Genomic DNA, 25,687 nt, shown 5'->3' with positions numbered 1-25,687 from the left:
GCTTGGCAGTCCAACACCACTTAATACATAGAAATAGCAAGAAAACATGGACAAAATGTCACCGTATTTCCTTACAAAGCAAATGTAAGATCAAAACTTAATGAAGACAATTCAACCATCTGTAATGTCACTAGGAATTTGAGAACTACTGAAAAATGCTAATACAGTAAAAAGAAAAGAAAGGGACTTTGGGACAGAAGTACGATACATGTTCATAAAGAGGACAGTGAGGAAAATTCCATCTGATGTTCAAGTTATCAAGTCAAACAAAAACTAATCATCTAACAAATTTGGTTGGAAAATTACATTTTAGTATAGGACTATTTGAAAATGCAATACTCCCTTCTCTTCCCTCTAGTACAGAGGCACATAATGAACAAACAATTGTTCAGACAGAGAAACAGGAGAAAGAGGAAAAATTGTTTAGCAGGCCTCATTGTGTCAAGAAGAACCAGACTGACAGAAGTTACTTGGTATTGGTATCTGTTCTAGATTTTTACAGATTCTAGAAGAGACTCCTTCACACATGGAAGGTCCTAAGCACTCAAACTTTCCTCAAACTGAGTAAGTGTTTGGCTGTATCTCCTTCTCAACTGCAAATAAACAGCATGCATCTGTTGCATGCTCTACAGACTGACAACTTTGATTCCCATCAGGTTCTGTTAAGTACTTCATCAGGACTCTCAGAGATGGAACGTAATATCGCAAAGATGAAACAGCATGCAGTCCCCACAATACCAGCCTTACAGCCTCCCAAGAAATGTCTTCTAGTTAATTTATCAGAGATTTCACTGGACTTTCCCATTCCAGTGAGCAGATGCCTCAAGAAGCTCCAGAAAACAGAAACAGAGAATCAAAAGGATCCACCAATAAAAATCAGCCAGCTACACAGCCTAGTTTTGTTTCCACACAGGGCCACGGATCTGCAGCTCTCTTTCCCACAAACTTACCTCATACCACAAGAGGCAGCTGCACAAACTAAGTACAAATCTCCCTTTTAATAAATCAGGGGAATTACAGAAAGTAAACCAAGAACATACCAAGACTTCTATTCCTGAAGCTATTTTCACAGGCACTTTTGGTTTGAGCTTATTCACTACTTCATCCCTAAAAAAATTATGCTATGATCTTGTTAAAATGTCACAGTTTAGTAATTAGATGACCAGACATAAAAGCTAATAAACTAAATAAAATACACACATACTACATCCTGAAACACATATATGCTGTACAACCGGCACATGCATTTGTTCCTGCTGTTTGACATATGAGAAAAGTCAAAGATGAAAATAAAAGTTGATGCACAAAAACTTTATATACGTTCTTACAACACAGGATCAACGTCAGTCTGAATTCAGATACACATCAAACAAGCACTACCATTTTTTAGTGGGTTCACAAGTACACAGCATATTCCTTAACTATGGGTTGTAGTCTGACAAAATTACTCTTTTCAGTAGGCTTCAATGTTAGTACAAATGTAGATGAGACTATCAAAGTTCAGGTGCCTCAGCGTGATAATTTAATCACTGGAGGCACCCTACAAGCTACAAGAAAGATAGTTAACTATCCTAGCCAAGACCACTGTACTCAGTATTAAAATTTACTTCCTGTCCCATAGATGAGACTCCACCCTTCATGGTAACCTAAAAGGTTTGTTAAGTTTTTTTTCAAAAACTGTATTCTGAGCTAACAGTACCATGTTGTGGAACAGAACTCACCGAGAACGAGAGCGACTTCTTGATTTCCGTCTTTCTGTAGATCTAGACCGTTTTTTCAGAGGACTTCGGGATCTGCGTCTGTCCTTGTGTCTTGAGAGAGATCTGTTGCCAGATCTACTTCTAAATGGAGAATGTCAGAAGAAAAATATTTTAATATGGAAACTTCATGCAAATGAAGTCAACCAACAAAGCAACAGTATACACTGGATGTGTCACCACAAAGTATTATCTGACACCTTAATAACATACTGTCTGCAAATGTTTTTGCAAACATGGATACTTTATGCTTCACCATATGTAACATGCTCTACTTAGAAACCATTTAAGTTATACCAGTGTTTCATAATAACCTCCATGAATCTGGAAAATAGAAGGTTTTTTTTTTACAATTTACACCAGTTGTCCTTACAAAATGACACCGCATAAAATCTGATTGGCAATTTCTAGCAGACTGTAAAAATAATAAGTTACATTTTATTTACTTTCCAGGCCCAGGCACTTATTGAAGTTTTACTCATCAAAGAAAGAGGACTTTGGCTCCAATCTTTTTGCTCTCCATCCTCATAATTTAAATCCATAAAGCCAAGTTACCTTTCCAGATAAAAGGATCTGTTAGAATGGATCTCAGCTGTAATTAAAGTCTAGATACCCTGATTTGAAAAAAAAGTCTCACGCAGATTTGGTGAACAGCACTTTATATTTTTTTTTCCAAAACACTCCCTAATTTCTGGAAGACCCTTTTCCCTAGGAAAACAAAAATAAAAAACTGAATTTGCATGTTACATTTCAAAAAACCACATAACTGGATACTTTGCTTCACAAGGCACCATGAAGTTTAACTTGCCATAGATAGAAAGATCACATGTATTACTGAGCAAAACCTGAAGAACTGTGAGGTACAAAAAGTAACAACTGCACCTACGCTCCACAGCTCAAGGCACACAGTTGAATGATGCCTCAGGATTTTAGTTGTTATATTTTTCATGCATTTGTAATCCTACAATTCTTTAGTGTGTAACTCATACAGAGTGTTGGCTACCATTCTCCCATTTTGATCAGACAAAACAATTCCTCTCCAGGCCTGGGAATCAAGGACACCTTACTTTCTCAGGCCCCAAGAAATGTAAACTAAAGTGAGTTAGGGGGAGAGCAAACTTGGGGTAAATGACTTCATTACTTGAAGCCGTAATTGAAATATTAACCCCCAATATGCAAATTAATCAAACTTCTAAAAGTGTGAAAACCCGTGACCTGCTGTCCACTTTGGGGGTAGCCCCTGGAGGGGAGGGGGTGTTGGCTTTGTGTGGAGGCCCTTCACTAAATATAACCGCTTCTTATTCCCTTAAGTTTGTCTGGCCTCTGTTTCTAGGTAGTTCCAAATGGCATCAATAAAATATACCAAGAAGAGGGGAAGCCATTTTTTAGCTATAGCTTTGTTCTCCTTATCAGCAGAGAAATAAAAATCAACTGCAAGTGCAATTTATTGCAACTGAATCAAAGCACAACCTTCAATAAATTTTATGCCACAGAGATGAAAATGATGTTATATAAAACAGTAAAAGAGGGAAGCAGTAAGGATACATTATTTTTATGGATCAAGCTGCCTCAACAGGTCAGAATGGCTTTTTTTAGCATGTTCTCATAACTGGCAGTACCAATATTAAACAATTTAATAAAATATAGTAAAATAATAAGTTGCATTTGTTTAAGGAACACGTTTTCCACATTTAAAGAAAGAAAAGCTTATCTTCTGAAATTCCACTTGGTTTGTGCCAATACAAGATAATACTGAAATTACTGCACTGTTGAACAAAAACCAGTGTTTTTCAGTCATGCCTTGAGTTAGGGACATAGCAGAGAAGCAAGCAATAAAGGAAGTGACCAAAGGGTCCTTCTTGCATTTGAAGTCACTAGAAAACATGTGCTGTGGTTCCCTGCTGTTGCAAAATTGAAGCCTGCACTTGTATCACATTTATTTGATAGTATAATTGATGTTAACTCCCTCTGACCAGATTTTCTGTATTTATAAGTATTCCAGTAGCCTTTTTTGAAGATGTGAATGAAAGGATGCCTCAGAGCTGTTGCTGCAATAGGAACAACACCTACCGAAAGTGTAAGCAATCAAATAACAGTACAAGTTTTGGGGTTTTTTATCCCCAGCATAGCCAAGTGTCTTTAGATTGATCTACCTAGGTTCTCAGAATATACTCCTGACATTTAAAGAATCTGGATCATTTTGGGAAGCCTTTACAATTCTCACAGAACAAGCCTGTTCCATTCACAAAAAAAAATCCTAATCTTCAAGAACGATCTAATAATTTTCTGTTTCAGAACTGAATAAATTTAGCAAAGCAAACAAAACCTGAAAAATGAGAAACTGCCGCTGAAGCCTTTTCTGTATACTTTTTAAAAACATTTACAGGACAAAATTAACTCAATGCTTGGAAGTTGAGAACAATACCAAAAAACAGCCCAAAAAAACCAGCCAACCCATTACCAGTAAATTATATGCTTCATCCACAAAATGCAGGTTTCTCTTTAAAACACAGGCCACAAAATGTTATTTGGTTACACAGCCTAATATACAAAAACATAAAATGTATGAAAACCCACAGAAATTGTTTTACATGACACAGGAAGTGCCTTGCAGAATGCTTAAACGGAAAGTAATCCTATAATCATTCAGGGTTTAGAGGAAAAGAGTATCTATTCAGACAAAAAGTTTCTGGTTTGCTGATCTTCTGTGTGCAAGTTAGTAATCTCTACAGCAATACTTGTCTATAACTAAAAAATAACAGTAACCAGCACCTTGCAAAAAATTCTAATATGATCTTGCAACAAAAAGCATACCTACCTGTGTTTTGAATGTGATCTTTTCCTTCTAGAGCGGGATTTTGAGCTAGACCTGGATTCTGAACGAGAATGGGAACGAGATCGACCGCCTTTTCTTTCACTGCTCTTTCCAGACTCTGAGAGGAAAAAACCACTTTGCAGTGTAAGCTCAGAACATTTAAAGATCCCAGTTAACAATCTGGCACAAGTGGAATGTACCACATATATTGCAAGGGGCCTACTCTCTGCACATCTTCCTTCTTTGCAAATATCCTTCAGAAACATCCAAGAAAGTCATTGCATATACTCGTTGAGTGCAGCCATCCTGCAGCAGTACACATAAACCAGATAATTATAAACAGCTAGCTCTACTATGAATGGGATTTATGTTGCTGCCACAATGCACAAGATCATAACACGTCCTCCTTTTGCTCTATTTATTTAATATTATTTTCTTATTAAAAATAACTTGAGAAGAATAAATTTAGAGGGCATAATTTTGAAAACAAGCATAAAATGTAAGTATCACTGTCATATTTTTAGGTATTTCAAACACTGTACAAATACTGAAGTTTTATTCCTCATTGTTTTGTAGGAGGAAAGGAAGAACAGAACAGGCTGAAAAGTCTGACTGAAGGCCAGAAAGTCAATAGAAACCTAAACAGTGAGCTCACCACAGTTGAGTCTAATTGTTATTCTGTTGCTTAACAGTGATAAAGTGCTAGAGTTATTTTACTTTTAAACAAAAAACACAACAGAAGATAACTGCCCCCAAAAAACCATCAAGACTCCACACTATCTAACCAACACAAGGCAATATCTGGGTTTGTTAGTAAGAAGAGTGGCAAAAAGTTGCTGACAAAAAAAAGCAGGAAATTTACAAAGTTGAGACTTTTTAATGCTGTTTTGCAATCAGTTTAAGCCAGCATAAATCACCACTGGAATGTCTGTCTAACCTCTCAACACAACACCACCATCCCTCCTTGATTTGGCATCTCAGTGTTAACAGGGAAACAATCTGGATGAAAAGAAGTCCTTTAAAATATGTTAATATTTATCCCAGATTCATTCCCTGATCCCATTTGCTTTGAGGATGCATACAACCTTTAGGCACCATGAAAAAGAAACCAAATTAACTTGCTGCTTATAGATAAGGAAAGCATAATGTTAATATTATTGCTTTTAGAACCATGCTTTTAGAACTATGCTCATCATAAAACTATGTCATTAATGGTTGCTAAAGGGCAAAAAAAAAATAGAAAGCATTTTCTTTTAAATGTCTTCAAGTGCTCTTACTGATGCCACTTTTTAAGTATGGACTTAGTATTATATTTACATGTTTGAAAACATTCAGTGAACACATATCTGAAAACAAGAAATGATGAAATAATAAGCTTCATTTCACTGCTTAGATGCATGAACAGAATTTTGATTATTTTGGTTTTCTTCCCCAACACGTACTGAATACCTCTGGATACCCTTCTCTTGTGTCTGAAAATGTTCTTAGAAATGCGCACCAAGGTAAACACAGAATGTGCCTGTTTGGTAATTATTAATTGACATAATATACCTACCTGGCTCAATAGCAGCAGATATAAAAGACTGGGCTTCCCTTACTCTCTTCATCACTTCTTCTAGCTCCTTGGCAGCAGCTTGTGGTGTCATTTCAGGAGGCTTCACTATTGCATTATTGGAGTGATTTATCCTAAATTAAACAAAAATAAAAACCTTTCATTCTTAAATATTTGAGCAGGGCAAATGGAAAACAAGTAAGGAAAACATCTCAACTTTGTATAAAATTAAAAACTTGAAAGTTTAGCAAAACACCCATCTGTTCCAAGTATCCAAAGTATTTTTTATTACTTTTATGTCTTACCACTTTTAAAGAAAGGAAGCACAATATTCCTATGTTAGAATATTTTTAGAAGTCCAGGATTTTACTTCTCTAATTCAGATCAAATCTTCACATTAACACATACTAACTACACACACATCATAATGAAAACTTAATTAGTAATATGGACTTCCAAGATTTTTTCACTGTTATAGCTTATACTACCTCAAGATTAATATAACTGTATTTTACTCAATGCTATACATATTCTACTGAGAGAAATTTATGCCAAACTGTGAAACTGGAGCTGATAAAAATGTTTTGATTTGTTAACAACAGGTCCACATACTGAAAAAAATATTAGTCTCAGCATTTCACTACACTTAAGTCATAAACGTGCGTATAATGACACAAAGAAATCTCTCATTCAACAGTAATACAAGTCATTAATTTCTTACTTCAGTGGCCGGTCTCCAAACATAACTCCATTAAAGGCAAGAGCTCGAGGTACAGAATTTTGGTCTGCAAATTCCACAAAAGCAAATCGTGTTGGTTGTGTCTCATCACCTGCCATTCGCACAAATTTGACTTCTCCAACTTGCTTAAAGAATTCAAGCAGCTGATCTGCTGTTGTAGTCTAGAAAGAGTTGAAGAGCTCAGCTGAAGTAAACCATACAGTGAAAACCATTATCTAATATATTGGGTAGTCTAAGAGCCACAGATTTTTTGCAATGATATCTCAGCATTATTACAAAGGTGACATGAATTTGGAAATGTTACATTTTAAGACTTAAACATGTATATTTTCTTCCATTAACCTAAACAATATTCTACAATTTTAAACAGTAGAGCCACAAGCCCTTAGTCCTTCACCTAGGTAAAAAAAAGAAATTTACATGGGATTTTGCACTTTTTAGGCAAGTAATCTGATTTAACTGGTAAGAAATTTCCTTATACCTGTTTCCAAGCTACTAAGTGTGACTTTTGATCAACTAAAGCAAAAAAATCCAAACAATATTAAAGGACTTAGATTTATGTAGCTTTCTTCCAGCTTCCGGTTTGTTTTACTTTATCACAACCATTAGAACTTTTTCACTCAGTAGCTGTTTCAGAAGTCAAAAACCCCAAGATGTAATACTTACATTGCTATCAGTCAAAAGCAAATGTTTTTCAATTGACATGATCACCTCTCAAAAAACCAAGCTGCTGATTTAAAGATATTTATGCTAATTTTGCAACTTCCAGTAGGACACAATTCCATTTTACTGTACCTAAGCAACTACACTGTGCTGTAGGGGACAGCTACCATGATCTCATGACTTCTGAGGACTGCTCATCTAACACAAGCAAACTGTACATTTAATCAACATACACAGTTAGAAGTAGGTTTCTTTAATTGATCTCTGGAGAATACCAGTGGATTCTCCAATATTCTGACAAAACCTGGTCTGACTGGCATGCAAACCTTCAAAATTTGAAATATTATGAATAAAAAAATTTAGGGGGTTTTGTTGAAATTCATGTTGTCATTAACTAATGGAAATTCTTATAACATGTAAGATTAGAACTCACAGATAATATTTTCACACCTTCTGTTAGTATTTACACAACACAGAAACAAAAAAACTACCTGGGAATTCAAGTTTCCAACATAGACTGTTCTCCTGATTTCATCAATTTTGGATGGATCCACATTTCCCATAATTGGTGGCTGTGGTATTTCTCCCAGTGCTGTAATGTTAGGATCCAATGCTGCTGCTGGTATAGCCCCTAAAGTACCAAGTGAAACACCAAGCTGGAAAATACAAGCACAGAATACACTTTGCAGTCAAGCACTGGTGAATGACATTCCACTTCTTAATACTTGTTTGCCTGGATGCATTTCTGCAAAAACAGATCTAATGAATACAAGCAGTACTTTAAAGGTCACAGCGCAGCAGGCTTTTTAAAGAAGAAAAATCTACCCAGAAATAAGCTTCCATAGTTAAGATGTTCTGTGGATTATCAGTTAACATCTTTTGAAAGAGAACTGGACAGGGATATATATTAATCACAAAACATACAGGCTCTAATGCTTAGAGTCAAATGAACTGAGTAAGACTCTTTCAGACACTGCTAGTATTCTTACTTTTTTTAAACAAGTCTTTGGACAAGATGAGGAACAGCTGAGATCTTGCTCAGCAAGGAAAGAAGGAAACTTCCAGTGCTCAGGATCAAAGGGACACATTAAGCGTCTTCTGGACAAATGAATTACCCAAGACAAAATTAATTACAGTTGAAATGCAAAGAATGTTCTAAGCTCTTCCATTCATACCTAGAGAATGACAAAAGTATACAGCTCTCATGTTTGGAACTGGAAACAGAAATCTCTCCTGTGAAATGTTATAACAAATCACTTAAAAATGACTATAAAATTGGTCCGTTGAGTACCTGGCTTGAATTTTCTCTACCCAAAAAGCAACTGCCTTTTCAAGAAATTAATTTTCTAAGAAGTGTGGGGAATTCTTAACAAGCCATCAGTACCTTTTTTTTATGTAACAAAGGAAAATACTCCTCTATTTTAACCTTAAGTTTTCCTTCAATAAACTACAGCAATTCACTGTTGTCAAGAAAGGTTTACAAAGGCAAAAGGAAATGGAGGAAAAATGGCATAACCAAGCTCAAACCTACTTTTCCTGGTGAAAACATTGTTAAGACAGTCTAAGTGTCAAAAATCTTGCAATAGAGATACCAAGGAAAAGTCTCTACTGCAGCTTTTAATATTCTGAAGAACTGGCATCAATGTAACTTAGGTTTTAATACCTTCTTTGTCAGTGGTAACTATCACTGGAGCAAATTAGTGACCCTACAAGGTACGATGGCAATTAAAAAATAATTAAAACCAAAACCAGTATTTACCTACTGTTTTGGAAATGAGTAATCTGAAAGAAAAACCCTGGGAAGGTAGCACATGTATATCTTCTGATCAGTCCTCAGGAGAGTCACCACAGTTAAATCCTTGTGGATATTCTCAGTTCAGTTGAAGAAAGAACAGAGACAATTTCTCCCAGGCTGAACCTGGGAATCCTAGACGAAAGAATCCCAACAATTATCTCTCTTTCTGTAACCATTGTTTATAGTTATGGTTCTTTACAGTGTGCTATTCATAGCCACCAACAATGTGAGATGTTTTCTACTTTGAGACCAATCTGGTCCCACTTAGGGAAGGAGACTATCGCTGCTTCTTACTAATAAAGGTTCTTCTTGAGCCTTCTGATCCACCTGAAGACTGGGGTCTTTCTTTCCATCCCTGACTCAACAGCGTTCAAACCCTCACTGCAACATCCGTTGACCAGATAATCCTAATCCCCCGTCCACAGAAAAGGCTACAGAGAACAGAGGAAACTGGAAATTATACAGACACTGAACTTCACTTACTGTAGTCAAGGGAGTTGGTGTAGGTATAGGAAGCAACCCTGCACCAGGCATCAGACTTGTCATAGTAGGAGCAGGCGCCAACAGAGACAGGGCTTTGGCTTCATCTGGGATTTTACCTGAAGAAGCAAATAACAGCATTACACAGAGTTGGAACACTAGCCAGATGTTACTCTTTCTATGATTTTACAATTACCCTTGCATTTAAAAATGTAATAAATAACAATGAATCTATCTACCAGATCCTTACAAAGAAACAAAGAACTTAAGTTTTTCCTTTTACCCTGCTCTATTAGGAAAAACAAAAGTGAGCAAAACTTCAAAGACTAGCAATCTCATTAATGGATTATTATTTTAAAAACTGAATAATGTATATAATTATTTAACACTTTGAGCTATGGGTCACCTGTACTGGAAACTTAACGTTCATGAACCAAACGATATCAAGCATGGACGCTTTCCCAGGGCGGTGTTTTCGCGGTGATCGAAAGTTGTTTTACACATGACAACCGTTCGTGTTGGCTGCATCACTAATAGCACACAGAACATCAGATACAGAAAAGAAGAACATTTTTTAAAGTTTAATCCCCAGAAATGGCAAATAACCAAATCAGTAAAAGAAAGAAAACCAAAAAAAAAGAAAAAAAAAAAGAAAAAAAAGGAAAAAAGAAAAAAACAAAGTATGTGCTGACTGAAATTTGTGCTTTTCTTTATTCCTCTGGTGCTACCTATTTAGAATGTAAAAAATAAACAAAACATAAAATAATAAACTACTGAACTACTGCGACTGCACAGAATACACACTACAAGTGAAGTTGAAGGTGGAGGAAGGAAGAGTAGAAAAAAATTAAGATTCGTACTCATTATAGTCACCTCAGTTTATCTGAAATTGGTAAATTAAGCCTACATTTACTGAGACTGAAGAAAATTATAACTGATCAGGCTAAGCTAGCTCAGTTTTCCCAAAAAAAGTACTTCCTGCTATTTTATCCTGATTATAGTCCTGCTGTAATGCCGAAAGTAAATAATAACTAATCTGAATTAAAGTTGGTTTCATTAATATTAGCCAAGATTAGACTACTAAATTAACCCCCAAAGTATCTCCAAAACAAGAAAGATTAAATGTCAAACATTTATTATTACATTAATTGTACATTTTAAATTTGAAACACAAAGGGATTAAAACCGGCACAAACATTAAACACCAAATTAAAAAACTTGTGAAGGAAGTTCTAACTACACTAAGCATCTATGATCTGTTCAAAATTACTGGCATAACTGTATATATGCTAACCAACTGAGTCCTTTGGTATTACCCATGGATCTTAATAAAGTAAATGCTCTTATTTCAACATTGTTTTAATAGTCAAGTAATATATAAAAAGTGTGCCAGTGGTTTCCTGCCTTGATTAAAACTGCATGTTTTAACTACAAAACATCTAAATCCAAAATTTGAAGATTCATATTCTTATTGAAAAGGAAAATTCGAGATAGGTATCAAAACACAGTGCAGGTTTAGCAATGAGTTCCAACTGACACCACAGAAAACGTACTAAAAAATGAAAAGAAACAAGTGCTGCAAACCTGTTCTACAGATCTGCGGGAAAGTCTGGGTTACAGCTCGATATGACTGAATGACAAAACAAATCTAAAGGAAACTTAATTTATATGTAGAATGGGTGGAACAGAACAGATAAAATAACAGTACCCATTTTTTTCCATGCTTCCTATTTACATTTATTTTATTTATGTTAAATTTTGAGACACCTTGCAACTTAACATGTAAGAAACCACTTGAATTTGCTAACTAAGAGAAAAAAATAGGAAAAATTTAGCGCTTAAGAGTTAACTGAGCAATAATGACTTCCAGAACTTTTTAAAAAAACATGCATGAATATAAGCCACTATCACAATGTTCAGCACCCTTTAATAGATCTCATTTTGAAGTCAGGCATGCAATGAGAGGTGTACCTGATTTGCCTGACTGCTGAAAAGTATCAGGTACTTTGTGTACCCTGCCTAATATGTAGGCCTACTAACAAGCTTTTGAATATACAGTTCCAGCATATGTGCATGCAAATTAGGCACAGAATTATGCACCAGTTCTTCTGAAAATCAAAGTATTAAAGTTTTTTCAATAGAGTAATGAACCAAAACTTATCCTGAACAGTCGGCATCTTGCAATTAAACAGCTACTCATGCAGGTTTCTATGGATCAAGAGACATGGCACAATTAAATCCAATGGTAGAAATAGCTCTGATAGTGGTGTGCCTGCATGCTAACTGAGATCCTTGGTCAGTACTGTACATAAGTATATGCCTAATTTAAGTATGCACTTACATACAGCCAATTCAATACACACGCAACCAGGTAAACTTATAAAATGTTTAGGCATTTAGCCCTTTTAAATGGGAGCTCAGTTAGACACATATAACTAAGACAGACAATGACTCAAGTTCACAAAGTGACTTCAGTAGAAGCCTAAACTTTAAGTATATGGCTCATAGCACTGAAATAACTGAAATAATTAACTTGCTGAAACATCGTTCAAGAAATCCACTGAACATTTCATGTAAGTTCACCACTATAGCAGCTCACAGAATGAACAGCATGCATGTGTAAATTGTAAAGTTTGCAGCATTATTTCCAGAATACGTTGGTCTTTCAACAATGTAAAGTTCTATTTTAAATACAAAAATCAAGTTGGTCAGTCCCACACCACAAAGAAAGATTCATTTATTTTGTTTTCAAGAATGAGAAAGGGTCTATTCCTAGAGACAGAACCCTGAAAATTTGCCTGTACATTCAATGACACTGTCTCTTCAGAATAATTTGTCCAGTTTTTAACTCCAGGCCAAGTTTTAAAAGAATTCTACAGAACACTGTTGTGGAAGAACAAAAATAAATCTGGAGTACCTTGAGTATCTACCTTCATATTCTTTAAATAGTTTTGAAAAACAAATTAACATGTGAGTCCAAATAATTTCATGAGTTAAAAGCTTTAAATTTTGCAGTTTTACCTATGTGATTGTATTTGTAAAGGAAATGGAAGTCCACTAAATACATCAAAATATGCAGGTTATGACACAACAGTTTAGGACAATTTAGTTCAAAAAGAATACTTTCATTTTTAGAACATGGTATTTAAAATCCGAATAAGAATGAGGTAATGATATTTATTTTCTAATGAGGGAGCAGTCAAAATTATTATGCCATATCTATACCACATCCTTAAACAGATTTCTTAGAAGCTCTTCTGCTTAGTAAACTAAGGTTCTATGATCATTTATTGATTCTCCCCTTTGCAAAAGAATCTGGAAGCAAATGTACATTGTCCCAGCATTGCTTAAAGGCACAGTTGTGACTGTACTTTTTTGTACAATTAGTCTAAAGAGCCCTAGACAACCTAGCCCAAACTAGAACCCTTTGCTGAAGGCTAAACAGAATCATGTGCATCAAACAAGTACTAATGACAGTATTTTCATTCCTCAAGTGCTCAAAAGAAGTTAATTCCCAACTCTTCATAGCGTACCTACAGAATTAACCCTCACATACAAAACTGCTCCTGGCAACAAGTTTGCTTGTTTTAAAAACAGTGAAGAGTTCACAGTGCACTTGAAACACTGAAAAAAGTAATTATTTTCCTGCTATTTTACATCAATGGAACATGTATGATTAGAAATAAAATAATCTCTATTAGACCAACTAATGAATCTTAGTGGATTTAGCAATAAAGAGATTACAGCTACTGGCAATTAAAACTGTCACAGCCAAATCCAACAAAGATCACAAATCACAGCTCTTCCCAGCTGCAGTGCAGAGTCTGGTGAAAGGAGTGAAACCAAGAGATCCCAGTGCAGCTGGCTGGGAAGAGCAGTCAGTGCTTGAGGACTACACACACCACTTTGTCCACCACTTCTGTTTCAGGGCTTCTGTTTCACAAGAAGAACATCCTTTAGGAATCAATCACTCCAGCATGAACTGCCAGGGCTTCTGAGACTCTGGGATGACTGGAAAAAACTTTCTTTTTTTCCTGACTTTAGCGGTTTTTTTAAAACATCTTCCTGAAATAACCACCACTAGAGCATGTCAAAGTGCAATACACACACACGCACACACACAGAAAGAGAACTGATTCAATCTTCCCACAAGTAACAGTGTTAAAAGACAAGGTGTCTCACGTAACACACTCCAACCGAAACTTCAGGCTGCATTTGTACTTATGAGTGGTAAACAGTTTTTTCTGAAAGTTACATTTAAAAAAAAAAGATGAAATCTTACTACCACTGACTTCACTGGAGCAAGGTTTCATCAGACATAAGCGAATATTTAATGATATTCAATATTAATAAAAAGTTCAATTTCAGAAATAATTCTTTTAAACTTGTCATGTTAGACATAAATAGTAAGCCTTCTTTTAAATAGCTGGTGCAACATAAAATAGAACACTCTGCTGAGGGAAAGTAGCAGAGAAATATTATGACTTTACTTTCTAAAGTTGCTTTCTCCAAAAGTAAGAGTTTTAACTGTCCTTTTCCAAGGTAACCTCATAAAGCACAACATATGGAAGAATATATCTTGAAACACTATTCCTGTCTTCTGATACAATGTACTAATCTACTGAATTTAGATACTTAGACAAATTCCAAATCAAATTTATCCTTAATTCAGAGCACTAAAACCAAATCATATTCTAAATTCTCCATATACCATCCACCATTCATAAGCAGCTTCAGGTCAACTTCAAAATCAAACACTGTGAACCCTTTACAAACATCATTTTACAGAACTGAAGTACCAGTTCACAAGTACAAGGGAAAGAGATTTAACAGAACAAAACAAAAAAGGGACAAAATAAAAATAAAAATAAAAGAAACAAAGGAAAGAAAGCAAAATAAAATAAAAACAGAGACAGGGCGTCCATCTTCAGCAGGTCAGACTTCGATCTCATTTCCCCCATGAAGGTTTCACTTGGCGGCAGGTTTAGTGGCATGGCAAACAATGCCTAACTCAGGCAAGTGTAACAGGTCTGCCTTGGCCAGTCTAGTCATCTAATAATGCACAAATATCACACAGAGAAAACATACAAAACCAAATTAATAGTCAAAATCCATCTACCAGATAATGTGGACATAAAATTTAGAAAGATTAGGGTGGTATCTTTGTTTAGCTTTCAACCTTTGCATTTTCAAAGCATATTTAAGGAAAAACCTACCAATACACACAAAAAAGTCATATTTTCACAGCTTAATAGTCTTACTTCATTTACAGTAATATTTTTGTTAAATGGTTCATCAATAGTCATATACTTTACATTGATTTCATTCTGTAGTGATTTCTTCCTTGATTTACCACTCTTTAAGTACACTCCAAATTTCAGATTTTTTTTTATTTTTTTGAACCAGGTTTTTAGATTTCCATTTTAACTCCCCTCAATATTTAACTTCACACATTAAATGTTTTATTACTGGCAATGTAGGTCAATGGTATTATTTTACCTCCTGGTAGGATAAAAAGCCATTACTACTTTTAAAACCCATGATCCAGTTCACTGACTCCATTAACAGTGCACCATATGATACACAGTGAAAAAACCCTTATGCCATGGTCTCCAAAGCCATACTTATTCCATACAATAAATTCATCAGAAAGTTAAAATTTGTATAAATTACATCTTTTTATAAATGAGTGATTCTGATACAAAGTTACAGAGAACAGCATTCTGACATCAAAAAAGCAACCTCAAAACCCAATCACTTGTTCACCTAATTATGCATACATTTTTGTGGAGTCCAGAATGATTCTGAACAGTGATCATTTTCTCTCATAAATGCCTGATCAGCCAGTTATGAATAGAGCTGGAACAAGATTTGTCTGAATTTTGACTTATTCTTTCATTCACTGTCTACCACAAAAGACACAGGAAAATGTAGCTTTACCTGCCTGTTGCCATATCATGTCAGACAGTGATCTCATCACAAGAAAAACACCAGGAAGTGTTGTTCCCTCATTAGGCAGCCATCTTCCCTCTCTGGCAATACTGAACCAGTGTTAAGATCTTACTGATGAAATATAAAACTAAGATTCTGAATAATCTTTAGTCTATTTATTTAGGGGCAATTCTTCAATTGGAGACTCTGGTGCCCTTAGCCTCTACACAGTTTCCAGTGCGTACAGCAATATTCTCTTTGTGCTTTAAGAACAAGTTAAAAATATGAAAACAGAGAGTCCCCAAAACAAGACACAAAAAGAACTAAAAACCTAGGCTTTACCAAGATAAATGTATATCCTGTATGACCTGCCTAAGAAAACTACAAGAATAGGCAGTACACTGTAGCCTTTTTGTAGTTTGTGAAATTTTTGAGACTTGTCAGTTTGTTAAAAATGTCCCAGATGAGTATTATAGCAGCATTCATCTCACACTATCTAGATCATGATGCAGCAAACATGCCAGAACATGCCACTCTGGGACCATTGTTAACAAACTACAAGAAGTCAACAGTATTTTTTTGAACCAAAACCTGACTCTTGCAGTTAGAGTTGTTAATAAGAGGTATTTCTTGATTGGTTGCAGTTTACAGTTCAATCACTCCACATATTGCTGTTCATGGCAAAACAGCAACCAAGTTGAAAGTTAAGTCAGATTCACAACATCAGCTGGAATGATTCCATTCCAAAGTGGAAAAAAGGTCCAGCACCAGTCAGAGGCTAAATTCCACAGTGATCCCAAAGAAGTCAATGGGGCTCTGCCTACATTCATTGATACGACTGCCACAGGACTCTGCTTCATGTAATTGTATTCAAATCTAGGGTGCTTCTACAAACAACACAAATTGTCTTATACTCAACACATCTATAAAAGCATGGCCTCAGAGCTAGGGGAAGGAACATCTGTCAATGTAGTATTCATCAAGTATTTTATCTCATGAAGACTTTTAATGCAATGCAATTACATTAGTAATGTTTTGAAGAACATTTTATGATGGGAACATTCCGGGCAGATCACGGCATATTTGAACAGATACCCAAAACAAAAAAGGAGTACCAGTATACATAAGGAAAATTTTTTATGGCACATGAAGTAACATTTTCAACAGTAATAAGAAGGAAAAATTTTGTTCAAAAATTAAACTAGCAGATAAATATTTATATTCAATCAATATTTTGAATGCTAAGTATCTTGGATTAGATGACTCTAAAATGGCCAAATGAATGTATCACATCTACACAAAACTGGGATTCACTCTAAAATTGCAGAAATAATCAGTATCTTTTAAATAGTGCAAATCAGCAAAAAAAAAAAAATCTCTACAGCAAAGGTGATACATTAGGATTCAAACAGCAATGTTAAGTGTCAGGAAATTGCCTGATCTTCTCAGAGCTCCATTGACTTCAGTGAGAACCCTGTGTGCAAATACACCTGCCTACACAAACCAAAGTAAAAGGAATTATTTTCCTTTCTTTTCCTTCAGAATACGTAATAACTAGGGAAAACTGAATTATCCGAACTTAAACCAAGTATTTTTTGCTAATGCTGAATTTCAATAAAACATGTATAACTGGGGCTATTTTCAATCAATTTTCAATTTTGTTTCAAGGCCTTTTTTTTCCCAAAAAGCACTAAAATAAAATAAAACAACAACAGAGCATCACCTTACATAGAAAGCTTGAAACAATTAACAAACACAACAAAGACCAACATTACAGAAGAATGTCTAAAATACTAACCTTCTGCACAGGGCACAACTATCAAAGCTCTGTCAATAAAAACCGTGTTAGTTAGATGCTGGGCCACACCAACACTCGATGCTTCACGAAACTTAATATAACATACTTTGGAGGAAAAAGCAAGTGGTGCGTTGCTGCAAGATAAAAGGAAAAAATAACAATTAGTCATAATTGCATGCACGTATTTTTAACTATTACTCCTTAGGGGAAAAAAAGGGATTTTTTCCTAGAAAAGGCAGCCTAGAGTATAGAAATCTACTAACTTGCCACTTGCTGTATCAGTGAAAAAAGACGTAGCACCTTTTAAATGAAAATTGACATAAAAGCCAAAATCACTAATTAACAAGACTAATTTTCTTCTATTATCTGGCTACACAACACTGAATAGTACATTTTCAAATTACTATTTTAAGGACCATATTTCCTTGACAATTACAATTGCCAAGTAAATATTTTATAGTTTATATTTTTTTCTGAAAATAATCTTTTTATAGGAAAGACAAACAACAAACCCTGCCATTTTTTGGTGGGTCCTTCAGATATTAGCCTGTAATAATCAATATTCTTTCTCTGGCTTTCACAAAAGTAGTTTTATTAATTCTTACAAAGATAAAAACAGTTCTGGAGACGGCTTTCAAATACCGGGTCTTAGCTGACTAATGTAACAAAAACCATTGCCTAAGTTTGGCACAATGTAGCACGGAGTAACATCAGAGGCATAGGAGCAACTCACCATTTGGCTACAAAAGGGAAGAAAATTTGTAATTCATTTTTCCATTACACTGTATGCCAAGAGAAAACATGTAAACATCACAATCTTGATCAAAACCATGCAAGTTTGCAGTAAAAATGGATACCCTAATCAAATTTTGTAACCTTCACATTAGCAGCTTATTTCTTCACATGAAGGAAGTACAGGTAAATATTCAAAGAGAAAATACAGTATTGCTGGAATATCAGCAATTTTCATTTGAAATCATGGAAAAAATGTTGCACAGACTGTTTTACTCTGTCCTGTCTCAACCAAAATGGAAACACTTGTCAAATTTCTGGAAGCACCAGCAGCAGTTCAAGTTTAACACAACCCATCTGGGAATCCCCTCGAATTCCAAGGAAGCATTTCCCCAGTTATTCTATGAAATTCTATTAGATTTCAGGATTTAAATATAAATCAAAAGTTTCAGACATATGATCTCATCACATTAATTATAAAAATAAACCAAAAACGTACGCCTGAGGCAGGCAGACTAATATGTTTCTGGCTACCAGGACAGTAGCACAAATGTGTATCTAGAGATGGCCAAATCCAGAATGGCATTTAGAAACATTTATGATGGAAAATTCTGTAAGAACAGACAACACTGGGGAGGAAAAACTAAAGAGGTAGTGGAAGACACATAAATATAAAAGTCAATCTCACACAATTTTTACGAGACGACTACATTTCTTCTGCCCACTTTTATTTATTTGTGTGGGAAATGCTTTTATCATTTCAGGTTTCCACATTCAGGAATGAAGTAACTGCACAGAACAGCTTCTGAGCGAACTGTAAGATCTCAGTTGAGACCAGTTTCAAACATCAGAGGTGACAGCCAGCTGTGACTTGTTTAGTACTCTAGAGATACTTCATTCACCACAAAGACTTCTATGGCCATGAGTAGTTTTTTATTTGCTTTGGTTTGGAGGGGAGAGGACTCCAAGGGGAGGGAGGAGCTTGGGTCTTGGAGTTTCTTGTTACCACTGTATGGTGTTCGCTTGTTTCTTTTTAAATACATCCCTCAGTGTTATAACCCAAACGGCTGAAGTCACCACTGAAGATTCTATGGTCCACACTGCTGAAGACTTCTAAAAGCTCCTGATTTTTTTTCCTTTTTTGACTTCATTGCCAACCCAAGAATACAATTCTTCTCTACACAGTTTCAGGGCCCCCCCAATAATCCCTATAAACTTTAACATCTATACAGCCTGCACTATCAAGTGTGTTTTTGTAAGATTTACTCTTCTGTATTCCCTGATTTAGAACACAAAGGCTATGTGGACAGTATGTTAAAAAAGATCATATGTCTGAACACTTGTGCAAATGAGGCCCTACAAAGACATCTGGATACCAAGTGCCTTCCAGAGGTTAGAAAGGAGAAATTCTCTACAAGGTGACACCATCTACTAAAAACACATCAAAGTTGCCTCAAGGGAAACTATTAAGATCTACGAGATCTAAAACTGCAGAAGGCTTAACAGAGATCAAGTAATCTCCTTTTCTGAAAGGGGCCTCCAAAGTCTTCCCATCAGCATTTTTAAGAAGACTTTTTCCTAAAACAGTTAAGTCCTATTCTAATTCCTTCTGTTGCTTTTTTTTGCTAGCCTTTACTGAGGCTGAATTGACTCATGATTTTTTTCCTAGGTTACACAGCCTTGATATCAAAAAGCAACACATATATCTGATTCAAAGTTACTACAATTCAGTTAGCCTCTTTAGAGAAAAATTAAGAGGAAATAAATATCTAAATAGTATTTGGACATTTCTAACATTTTTCTTTCACTTTGTAGGAAGACAGTAACATTCATCTCCTAACAGGATAAAAATCAACTAAAGTATTTCCTAAGAAGGACCTATTCAGAAGTCTATGGGAATAAAAAAAAAAAGGCTATTAAACATTTTTCTAACTGTCCAAATAATTTTCTCAAGTAGGGCAGGGAGGTGGGGTGTGTGAGGTGTGGAGGACATGACAGAAATGAATAACTTACTAAAATAGAATATTATGGAATAATTGTGCAGATCAGTTTAAATAAGGCTCTGTGTGTTCTGCCTCAGAAGCCTCACCTACACTGCTGTCACTGCAGGATATAACAATTCTATTTATTGGACTACACAGATAACAATCCCTTTTCTCAGACGAGATGCCCCTTAAGTGAAGGTGGCCCATCCGCCTGTGTCAGAATGGATAAGGTACACAAGTGAGAGTGACTTGGGTGGCACCCCTCAATGCCAAACCAGGCTTTGCCCAAATACTCTGGTTCATGAACAGAACACTTTTAGGCTCCAAACTAGAGGAGGCCCCAGACCCCACTGCCAAGCTTTGGTATGACACGTGTCTCCACCTCTCAACACCTGCCGGGCTGCAACCAGAGCAGGACTTCCTGGCGGCAGAAGAGAGGCCAATCCAGTCTTGCCCTTGACTACTGAAGGGTAATGACAAACCAGCCCATAATCGAACTTTTTGTTAAACCAAAAGTTTATTCTCCAACAGAATTCTAGTTTCCAAGACCATTCCAGACTACTCAGTAGCAAGCAGTATTACACAGTAGGTCTTTCCACACCTAACAGAGACAGCTTGCGACTCCCTGCTTTCAAACAACTCATTTTGCCAAAACCCAATTGTTCCTCAGTAAGTTCTTCAAACATTTAACTGTTCAAAAATCCTCTTAAGGCCACATTTGAAGGCTCACTGCTACACATGTAATTTAGAAGTCTACTCTGAAAAGCAGATTTCAGCTGGGTTACGAGCGTATGGGACCGTCTGTGTATGTCTGGGACTAAGAATCCAATTACAGTCACTGACCACTAGGCTGTGGCAGCGGCTAGCATCCTGGAGTACACACCCAAGGCAAAAGACCTGTCACATCCTGCAAACCAGCTTCAGTTTTAACTGTACTGCAAACTGATAGTGATCTCTGTTTTGTTTGGGACACCTTTGCTTCCCATCCACTTGTCAATGAAATACTATTTTACAAATTTACCACAATATTATTTAAATACATTTGCAGAAAGCAAACAGGAGGCACTTTTTTTTTCCCCGCTAAAGAAAGACAGTAGGCACACCTAGTGTTCTCCCAAGGTAGCAATTTGGAAGTCAGTTCATATGTCCGTCAGTATGAGGCAAGGAAAACCGTACTTCTAACACGAATCCATTAACAACAGTAAATAAAACCAAAAGTAAAGCAGGTAATCGCAATCCTGCATCCTATCTCTGAAAACTGAATTCATCAGCGTTGTAACCTTGACATTCCCAAGTCATTCCCTACTGTGGTATTGGATTTTAGTATTTTATATGTATATACACCCTGGCAAAATTGTACACATTGGCACAGACATTATTTATGTATGAATGTCAAGAAAGTCCCCATTTCCCTTAAAACCTGTTATATAACCTAGTGAAAGACAAGAACAACAGCTGTAACAAAAACCCCAAAATATGAAGAAGCAACTATGGAACAAGTCCAGGACAAAGCCCCAGAAAAATGTATAAAAATCCACCATATAGCTGTCAGTAAGGTATATTATTTTAAGCATATCTTCACATACTAAGTGTTTATTTTTTTCTGAATGGTTGGTATTCAAACATAGTCAGATGTTATGTAGCTACATTAAAAGTGATAAACACCAACTTTCTTGACTGTTCTCTTTTGCAAATCGAAGTTTTGTTAGCCTGAGCATTTTTGTATCAAAGCTTATGCATTGGGATGCTAATAATGCCCTCTCCTTTCCACTACTCCAATTTATTTTTTTATAAGAAAATACAAGGTTTGATAATGGACCTTCATTATTCGCTTCCCAGTAAAACTGCTGCCTCGAGAGAAAAAAAAAATCCTCCCCTTTACTGCTGATCATCGCCTTCTGGGGAGAGGCAACACTGATATTTTGCAAGCCCCTGCATCTCCCACCTGAGCGCACCCCTCGCACCCTCGCCGCTGACACCACGCGAACCGCTATAATTCAGGAGGAGTGACGCCTGGGATTAATTTACTGCACAAGCCTTACTGGGGGCAACTCCGAGGCAGGCCAGGTTCCCTCCTCTGACCTCTGCAAAACCTCAGCTACTCTGGCATCTGTTCGAACGGCCCCTTCTCGGAGCAAAGCGCCCTTCCAAGAGAAGGAAAAATATAAAAAGAATAAAGGCACTCGGGCGAGGGCGGGCCTGGAACTCCCCGGTCTAGCTCGCCTGCACCCAGCGTGGGCGAGGAGACAGACAAGCCACAGAAAGCGGGTTTTTAGGAAAGGTGGAAAACGGCCGGCGCCGCCATCTTAAGTGCGGGCGCAGCTCCTTCTCCGCAGCTCGGGCCATACAAAGGGGAGGGACCACGTGACACCTCCCTGGTGCCCGCACTCAAAATGGCGCCCCTGGCCTCCTGCCCCTGCCCTTCCCGCCACCCCCGGCCCCTCCGCGCCTCTCCCTCATCCCCAGCTCCGCTGCTGCGGAGGGCGGCACGGGCCCCACTTACTCCGGGGGATAGAGACGGAGTTCCTCGATATCTCCCAGGAAGCCGAAGAGCGTCCGCATCTGCTCGCTGGTCACGGCCGAGGAGAGGTTGGTGACCTGGATGACGGACGTGGGGCCCAGGGGGAAGCCCAACGGGACCCCGATGCCGCCGCTGTTCATCATGGCGGCGCCTGCCCAGCCTCACCGCGCGCACCCGGGGGCGCGGGCCCGCCCACCGAGAGGGGCGCGCGCCTCCGGCCGGAGCGGCCCCGCGGGCGGGCGCTCTAGCGGTACACCCGATTGCTCCCAGAAGAGCTCTCGGAGGGACGGGCGGCCCCTGCCGGCGAGGCTTCCGGCCCGCCCGCGGCGTGGAGGTCGCTCGCTTCCCCAGGAGCCGCTTCCCCAGGAGCCACCTCATGAGGAGCCGGCTGGGCCGCCGTGCGCAGGGCGGGGCCGNNNCGTGCACCGCGGCCGCTGCTGGCGCGCGCCGCGGCAGGGGCTGCCCTGGCGGCCCCGTCGGCGGCTGGGGCCCCTCAGGGGCCAGGCCCCGCAGAAAAATGAGATTTTACATTTAATTGCCCGTTTGGGGGCCGCGTCTAGTAAGAGACAGCTAAACCACCCTCGGGAATAAACCTCTGAACACGCCCTCTGTCTAATCAGGAAGGGCTTGCAACAGAACAAGGGTTGTAAATTGTTCTGTTTTAAATTGACTGCGACGCTATCCCAATTGAATTTATCTTGCTTCCAGTTGTAATTCAAGTTCTTGAAAACTACATTGGCCGGAGAAAATGAGGCTAAGCACTTCATGTGTGCGCTATCACTATTAAGGATCAAACTGCACTATTTCCTAGTGGTATGGAGCTGTGTGTCTTGGCGCTGAAAGGTTTAAGGTTTCTGGCAGTTTCTAAGACGTTCCATTTCCCAACTGAGAAGAGATTGAAGTATTTTTTATGCTATCTGGGTTGAAAAATACTGCAAATTTGTGACAGTTCCCTGAGTAAGTGGGTCAGCAGTTACAGAATCTCCATAGATAAGTCTGGATAGTGCTTCCTTTATTGATGCTCAGTACGTTACAGAAATGTAATTCCAAGCAATTGTCAGAGGTCCATTTTATATAAATACATTTATGCATATGTTTCAGATAGGGCTTATTTCAAAATCATTATCAATGCACTTATATTCTCTTTCTGAATGAAATCTATATTCCAAAAGTACAAAACTCCTTTTAAAATTCCCCTTTTCAGCCCTTCTGGTAGCTTCTAGTTAGCTTAAGCTGAGAGAAGTTTAACAGGAGCTTCCAGATATTTTGTTATATATTGTGGAAAATTAAACGGATACTATTATTCTACGTATAGGAACCTTACATAAAGCTTTGTTATGCTTTCACTAGTACATTTTATCCTAAGATGGTTGGCAGAGATGTAGAAGCTATTTCTTGTATGAATATTCCTATCCTTTCTCCTTGCATCTCTCAGTGGAGGGTCCGAAATACAAATGAACTCTAAAATTCACAAAGAGCTTGTGATGTCAGAACTGACTAGCATACCCTCCTTCAGATAAAGCCTGTAGCAGTACATACAAAATTCTCAGCTACTGGTCTGCTCTCTGAAAACAAAACCAAGTAAAACAGTGTTTAAATTTTGTAATTATCAGTCTCTGCCACAGTACAAAATTAGCTTGGAAAATAAATGAATTTGTATTTCAGTAAGACTAGGCAAAAAAATCACACCAATCCCAGACCCCTGAAAATCTAATGCTCAAAGCTTTGGGTCACACATGCTGCCACTAAAAGGCTGGAAGCAATAATGACTTGACTATTTTAGTCAAACCATTCAAAATTTAAAAGTGTTAAGGAGCCATTCCCTCTCTATAATAAAAACCCTCCGAGCTATTGAGAAAGAAGAAGTTAAATAAAAAGAGTAGACATGCAGAAGGAATTGTTGTACAAGCAGTGCCAAAACATCATCTCTCTAATCAATGGCTAACAGACCTGCATCTTACAAATTGCTGTAGGCCTAGAGAAAACTATAGCTGTAATCGAAGTGAATTAATAAATGTACAAGTTACTTTTCAACTCTGCTCAGCTGTTTTTACTTGTTATTAACTGTATTTGTGCATGTAAATAAAGCTTCGGTAAATAAAGTCTTTCACTTCTACCTTGATTGTCAGATTAACTAGCAAAACACAAGGCATTATACAGGCTCTTTGGAGGTAAACTTAATTCCAGGTTACCTAAATGAAAAATGGTGAAGCTGTTAAATAAGAGTGATTATTAACCTTTTTTCTAAGACTGTATTTTGTGATCTTCCCATGAGAATTAAAAAGCATTTACTAGGTAATGTTGATTGCAAGTACCAGTAGAAAAATACTGGCAATTCAGAAGTTACAGTAAAAGCTGTTTTAGAAGATCAGGAGAAAAGTCTTTTCATTACAAGAAATCACCTTTTAAGCAGACAGTATGTGGTCTGATAGAGGTGGACATCTTTGGTATTTGCTGCGCTTGCAGGGGGAGAGAAGTGAAATCACACAAGGTAAAAGAAAGAAGCATTAGAAGAGTTTCATCAGCTTTCCTTAAATGGAACCTTAAAGACTTCAAAAATAACGTTAGCCACAGAGCTAACAATTGTGTGATAAAAAAACAGTTTAAGCAATTTATGAGTAGTGAAATTTAACTTCAGGATTCAACAACTCCTGTGGCACCAGTAAAACTTGCCTCTGGAGACTAATGAGAAAGCTTGAGCAAAGAAGATGTACCCATGGCTAAGGAGAACCACGTTAAAGGTTGCAAAGTCATAGTGTTTGGCGAGGGGGATGTTATCCCTAGATTCCATATGGGCAGGAAAGGGGAACTGGTAAAATTGGAGGGAAATCAGTCCCACCTCAGTCCCTGGGAAAGTCATGGAGCAAATTCCCCTGACAGCCATTTTCAAACATGCTGACAACAAGAAGACTGGGAGTT

The 25,687-nt window shown here is 37.4% G+C and overlaps 1 protein-coding gene across 3 annotated transcripts in view; it reads right to left on the bottom strand.

Annotated features, from left to right (window-relative positions):
• SREK1 (splicing regulatory glutamic acid and lysine rich protein 1) overlaps nt 1-23,178 on the bottom strand; it is a 33,495-nt gene extending 10,317 nt beyond the window's left edge. The window contains exons 1-9 of one of the 3 annotated variants that reach the window (XM_039709612.1): nt 22,751-23,178; nt 17,531-17,664; nt 10,208-14,853; nt 9,805-9,920; nt 8,018-8,182; nt 6,846-7,024; nt 6,128-6,258; nt 4,576-4,690; nt 1,722-1,841 (exon numbers count right to left, since the gene is read on the bottom strand). In XM_039709612.1, coding sequence (XP_039565546.1) covers nt 1,722-1,841; nt 4,576-4,690; nt 6,128-6,258; nt 6,846-7,024; nt 8,018-8,182; nt 9,805-9,867 — 773 coding nt within the window. In that variant the 5' untranslated portion in view covers nt 9,868-9,920; nt 10,208-14,853; nt 17,531-17,664; nt 22,751-23,178. Of the gene's footprint in view, nt 1-1,721; nt 1,842-4,575; nt 4,691-6,127; nt 6,259-6,845; nt 7,025-8,017; nt 8,183-9,804; nt 9,921-10,207; nt 14,854-17,530; nt 17,665-22,750 lie in introns of those variants that run through there. The other 2 variants (XM_039709611.1, XM_039709613.1) reach the window with 2 other exon arrangements.
• Nucleotides 23,179-25,687: the final 2,509 nt, after the last annotated feature.

This window comes from Passer montanus, unplaced genomic scaffold, assembly GCF_014805655.1.
Source record: "Passer montanus isolate IOZ18808 unplaced genomic scaffold, ASM1480565v1 scaffold22, whole genome shotgun sequence".
Taxonomy (NCBI): domain Eukaryota; kingdom Metazoa; phylum Chordata; class Aves; order Passeriformes; family Passeridae; genus Passer; species Passer montanus.
This window is presented reverse-complemented; position numbering and strand designations above follow the sequence as displayed.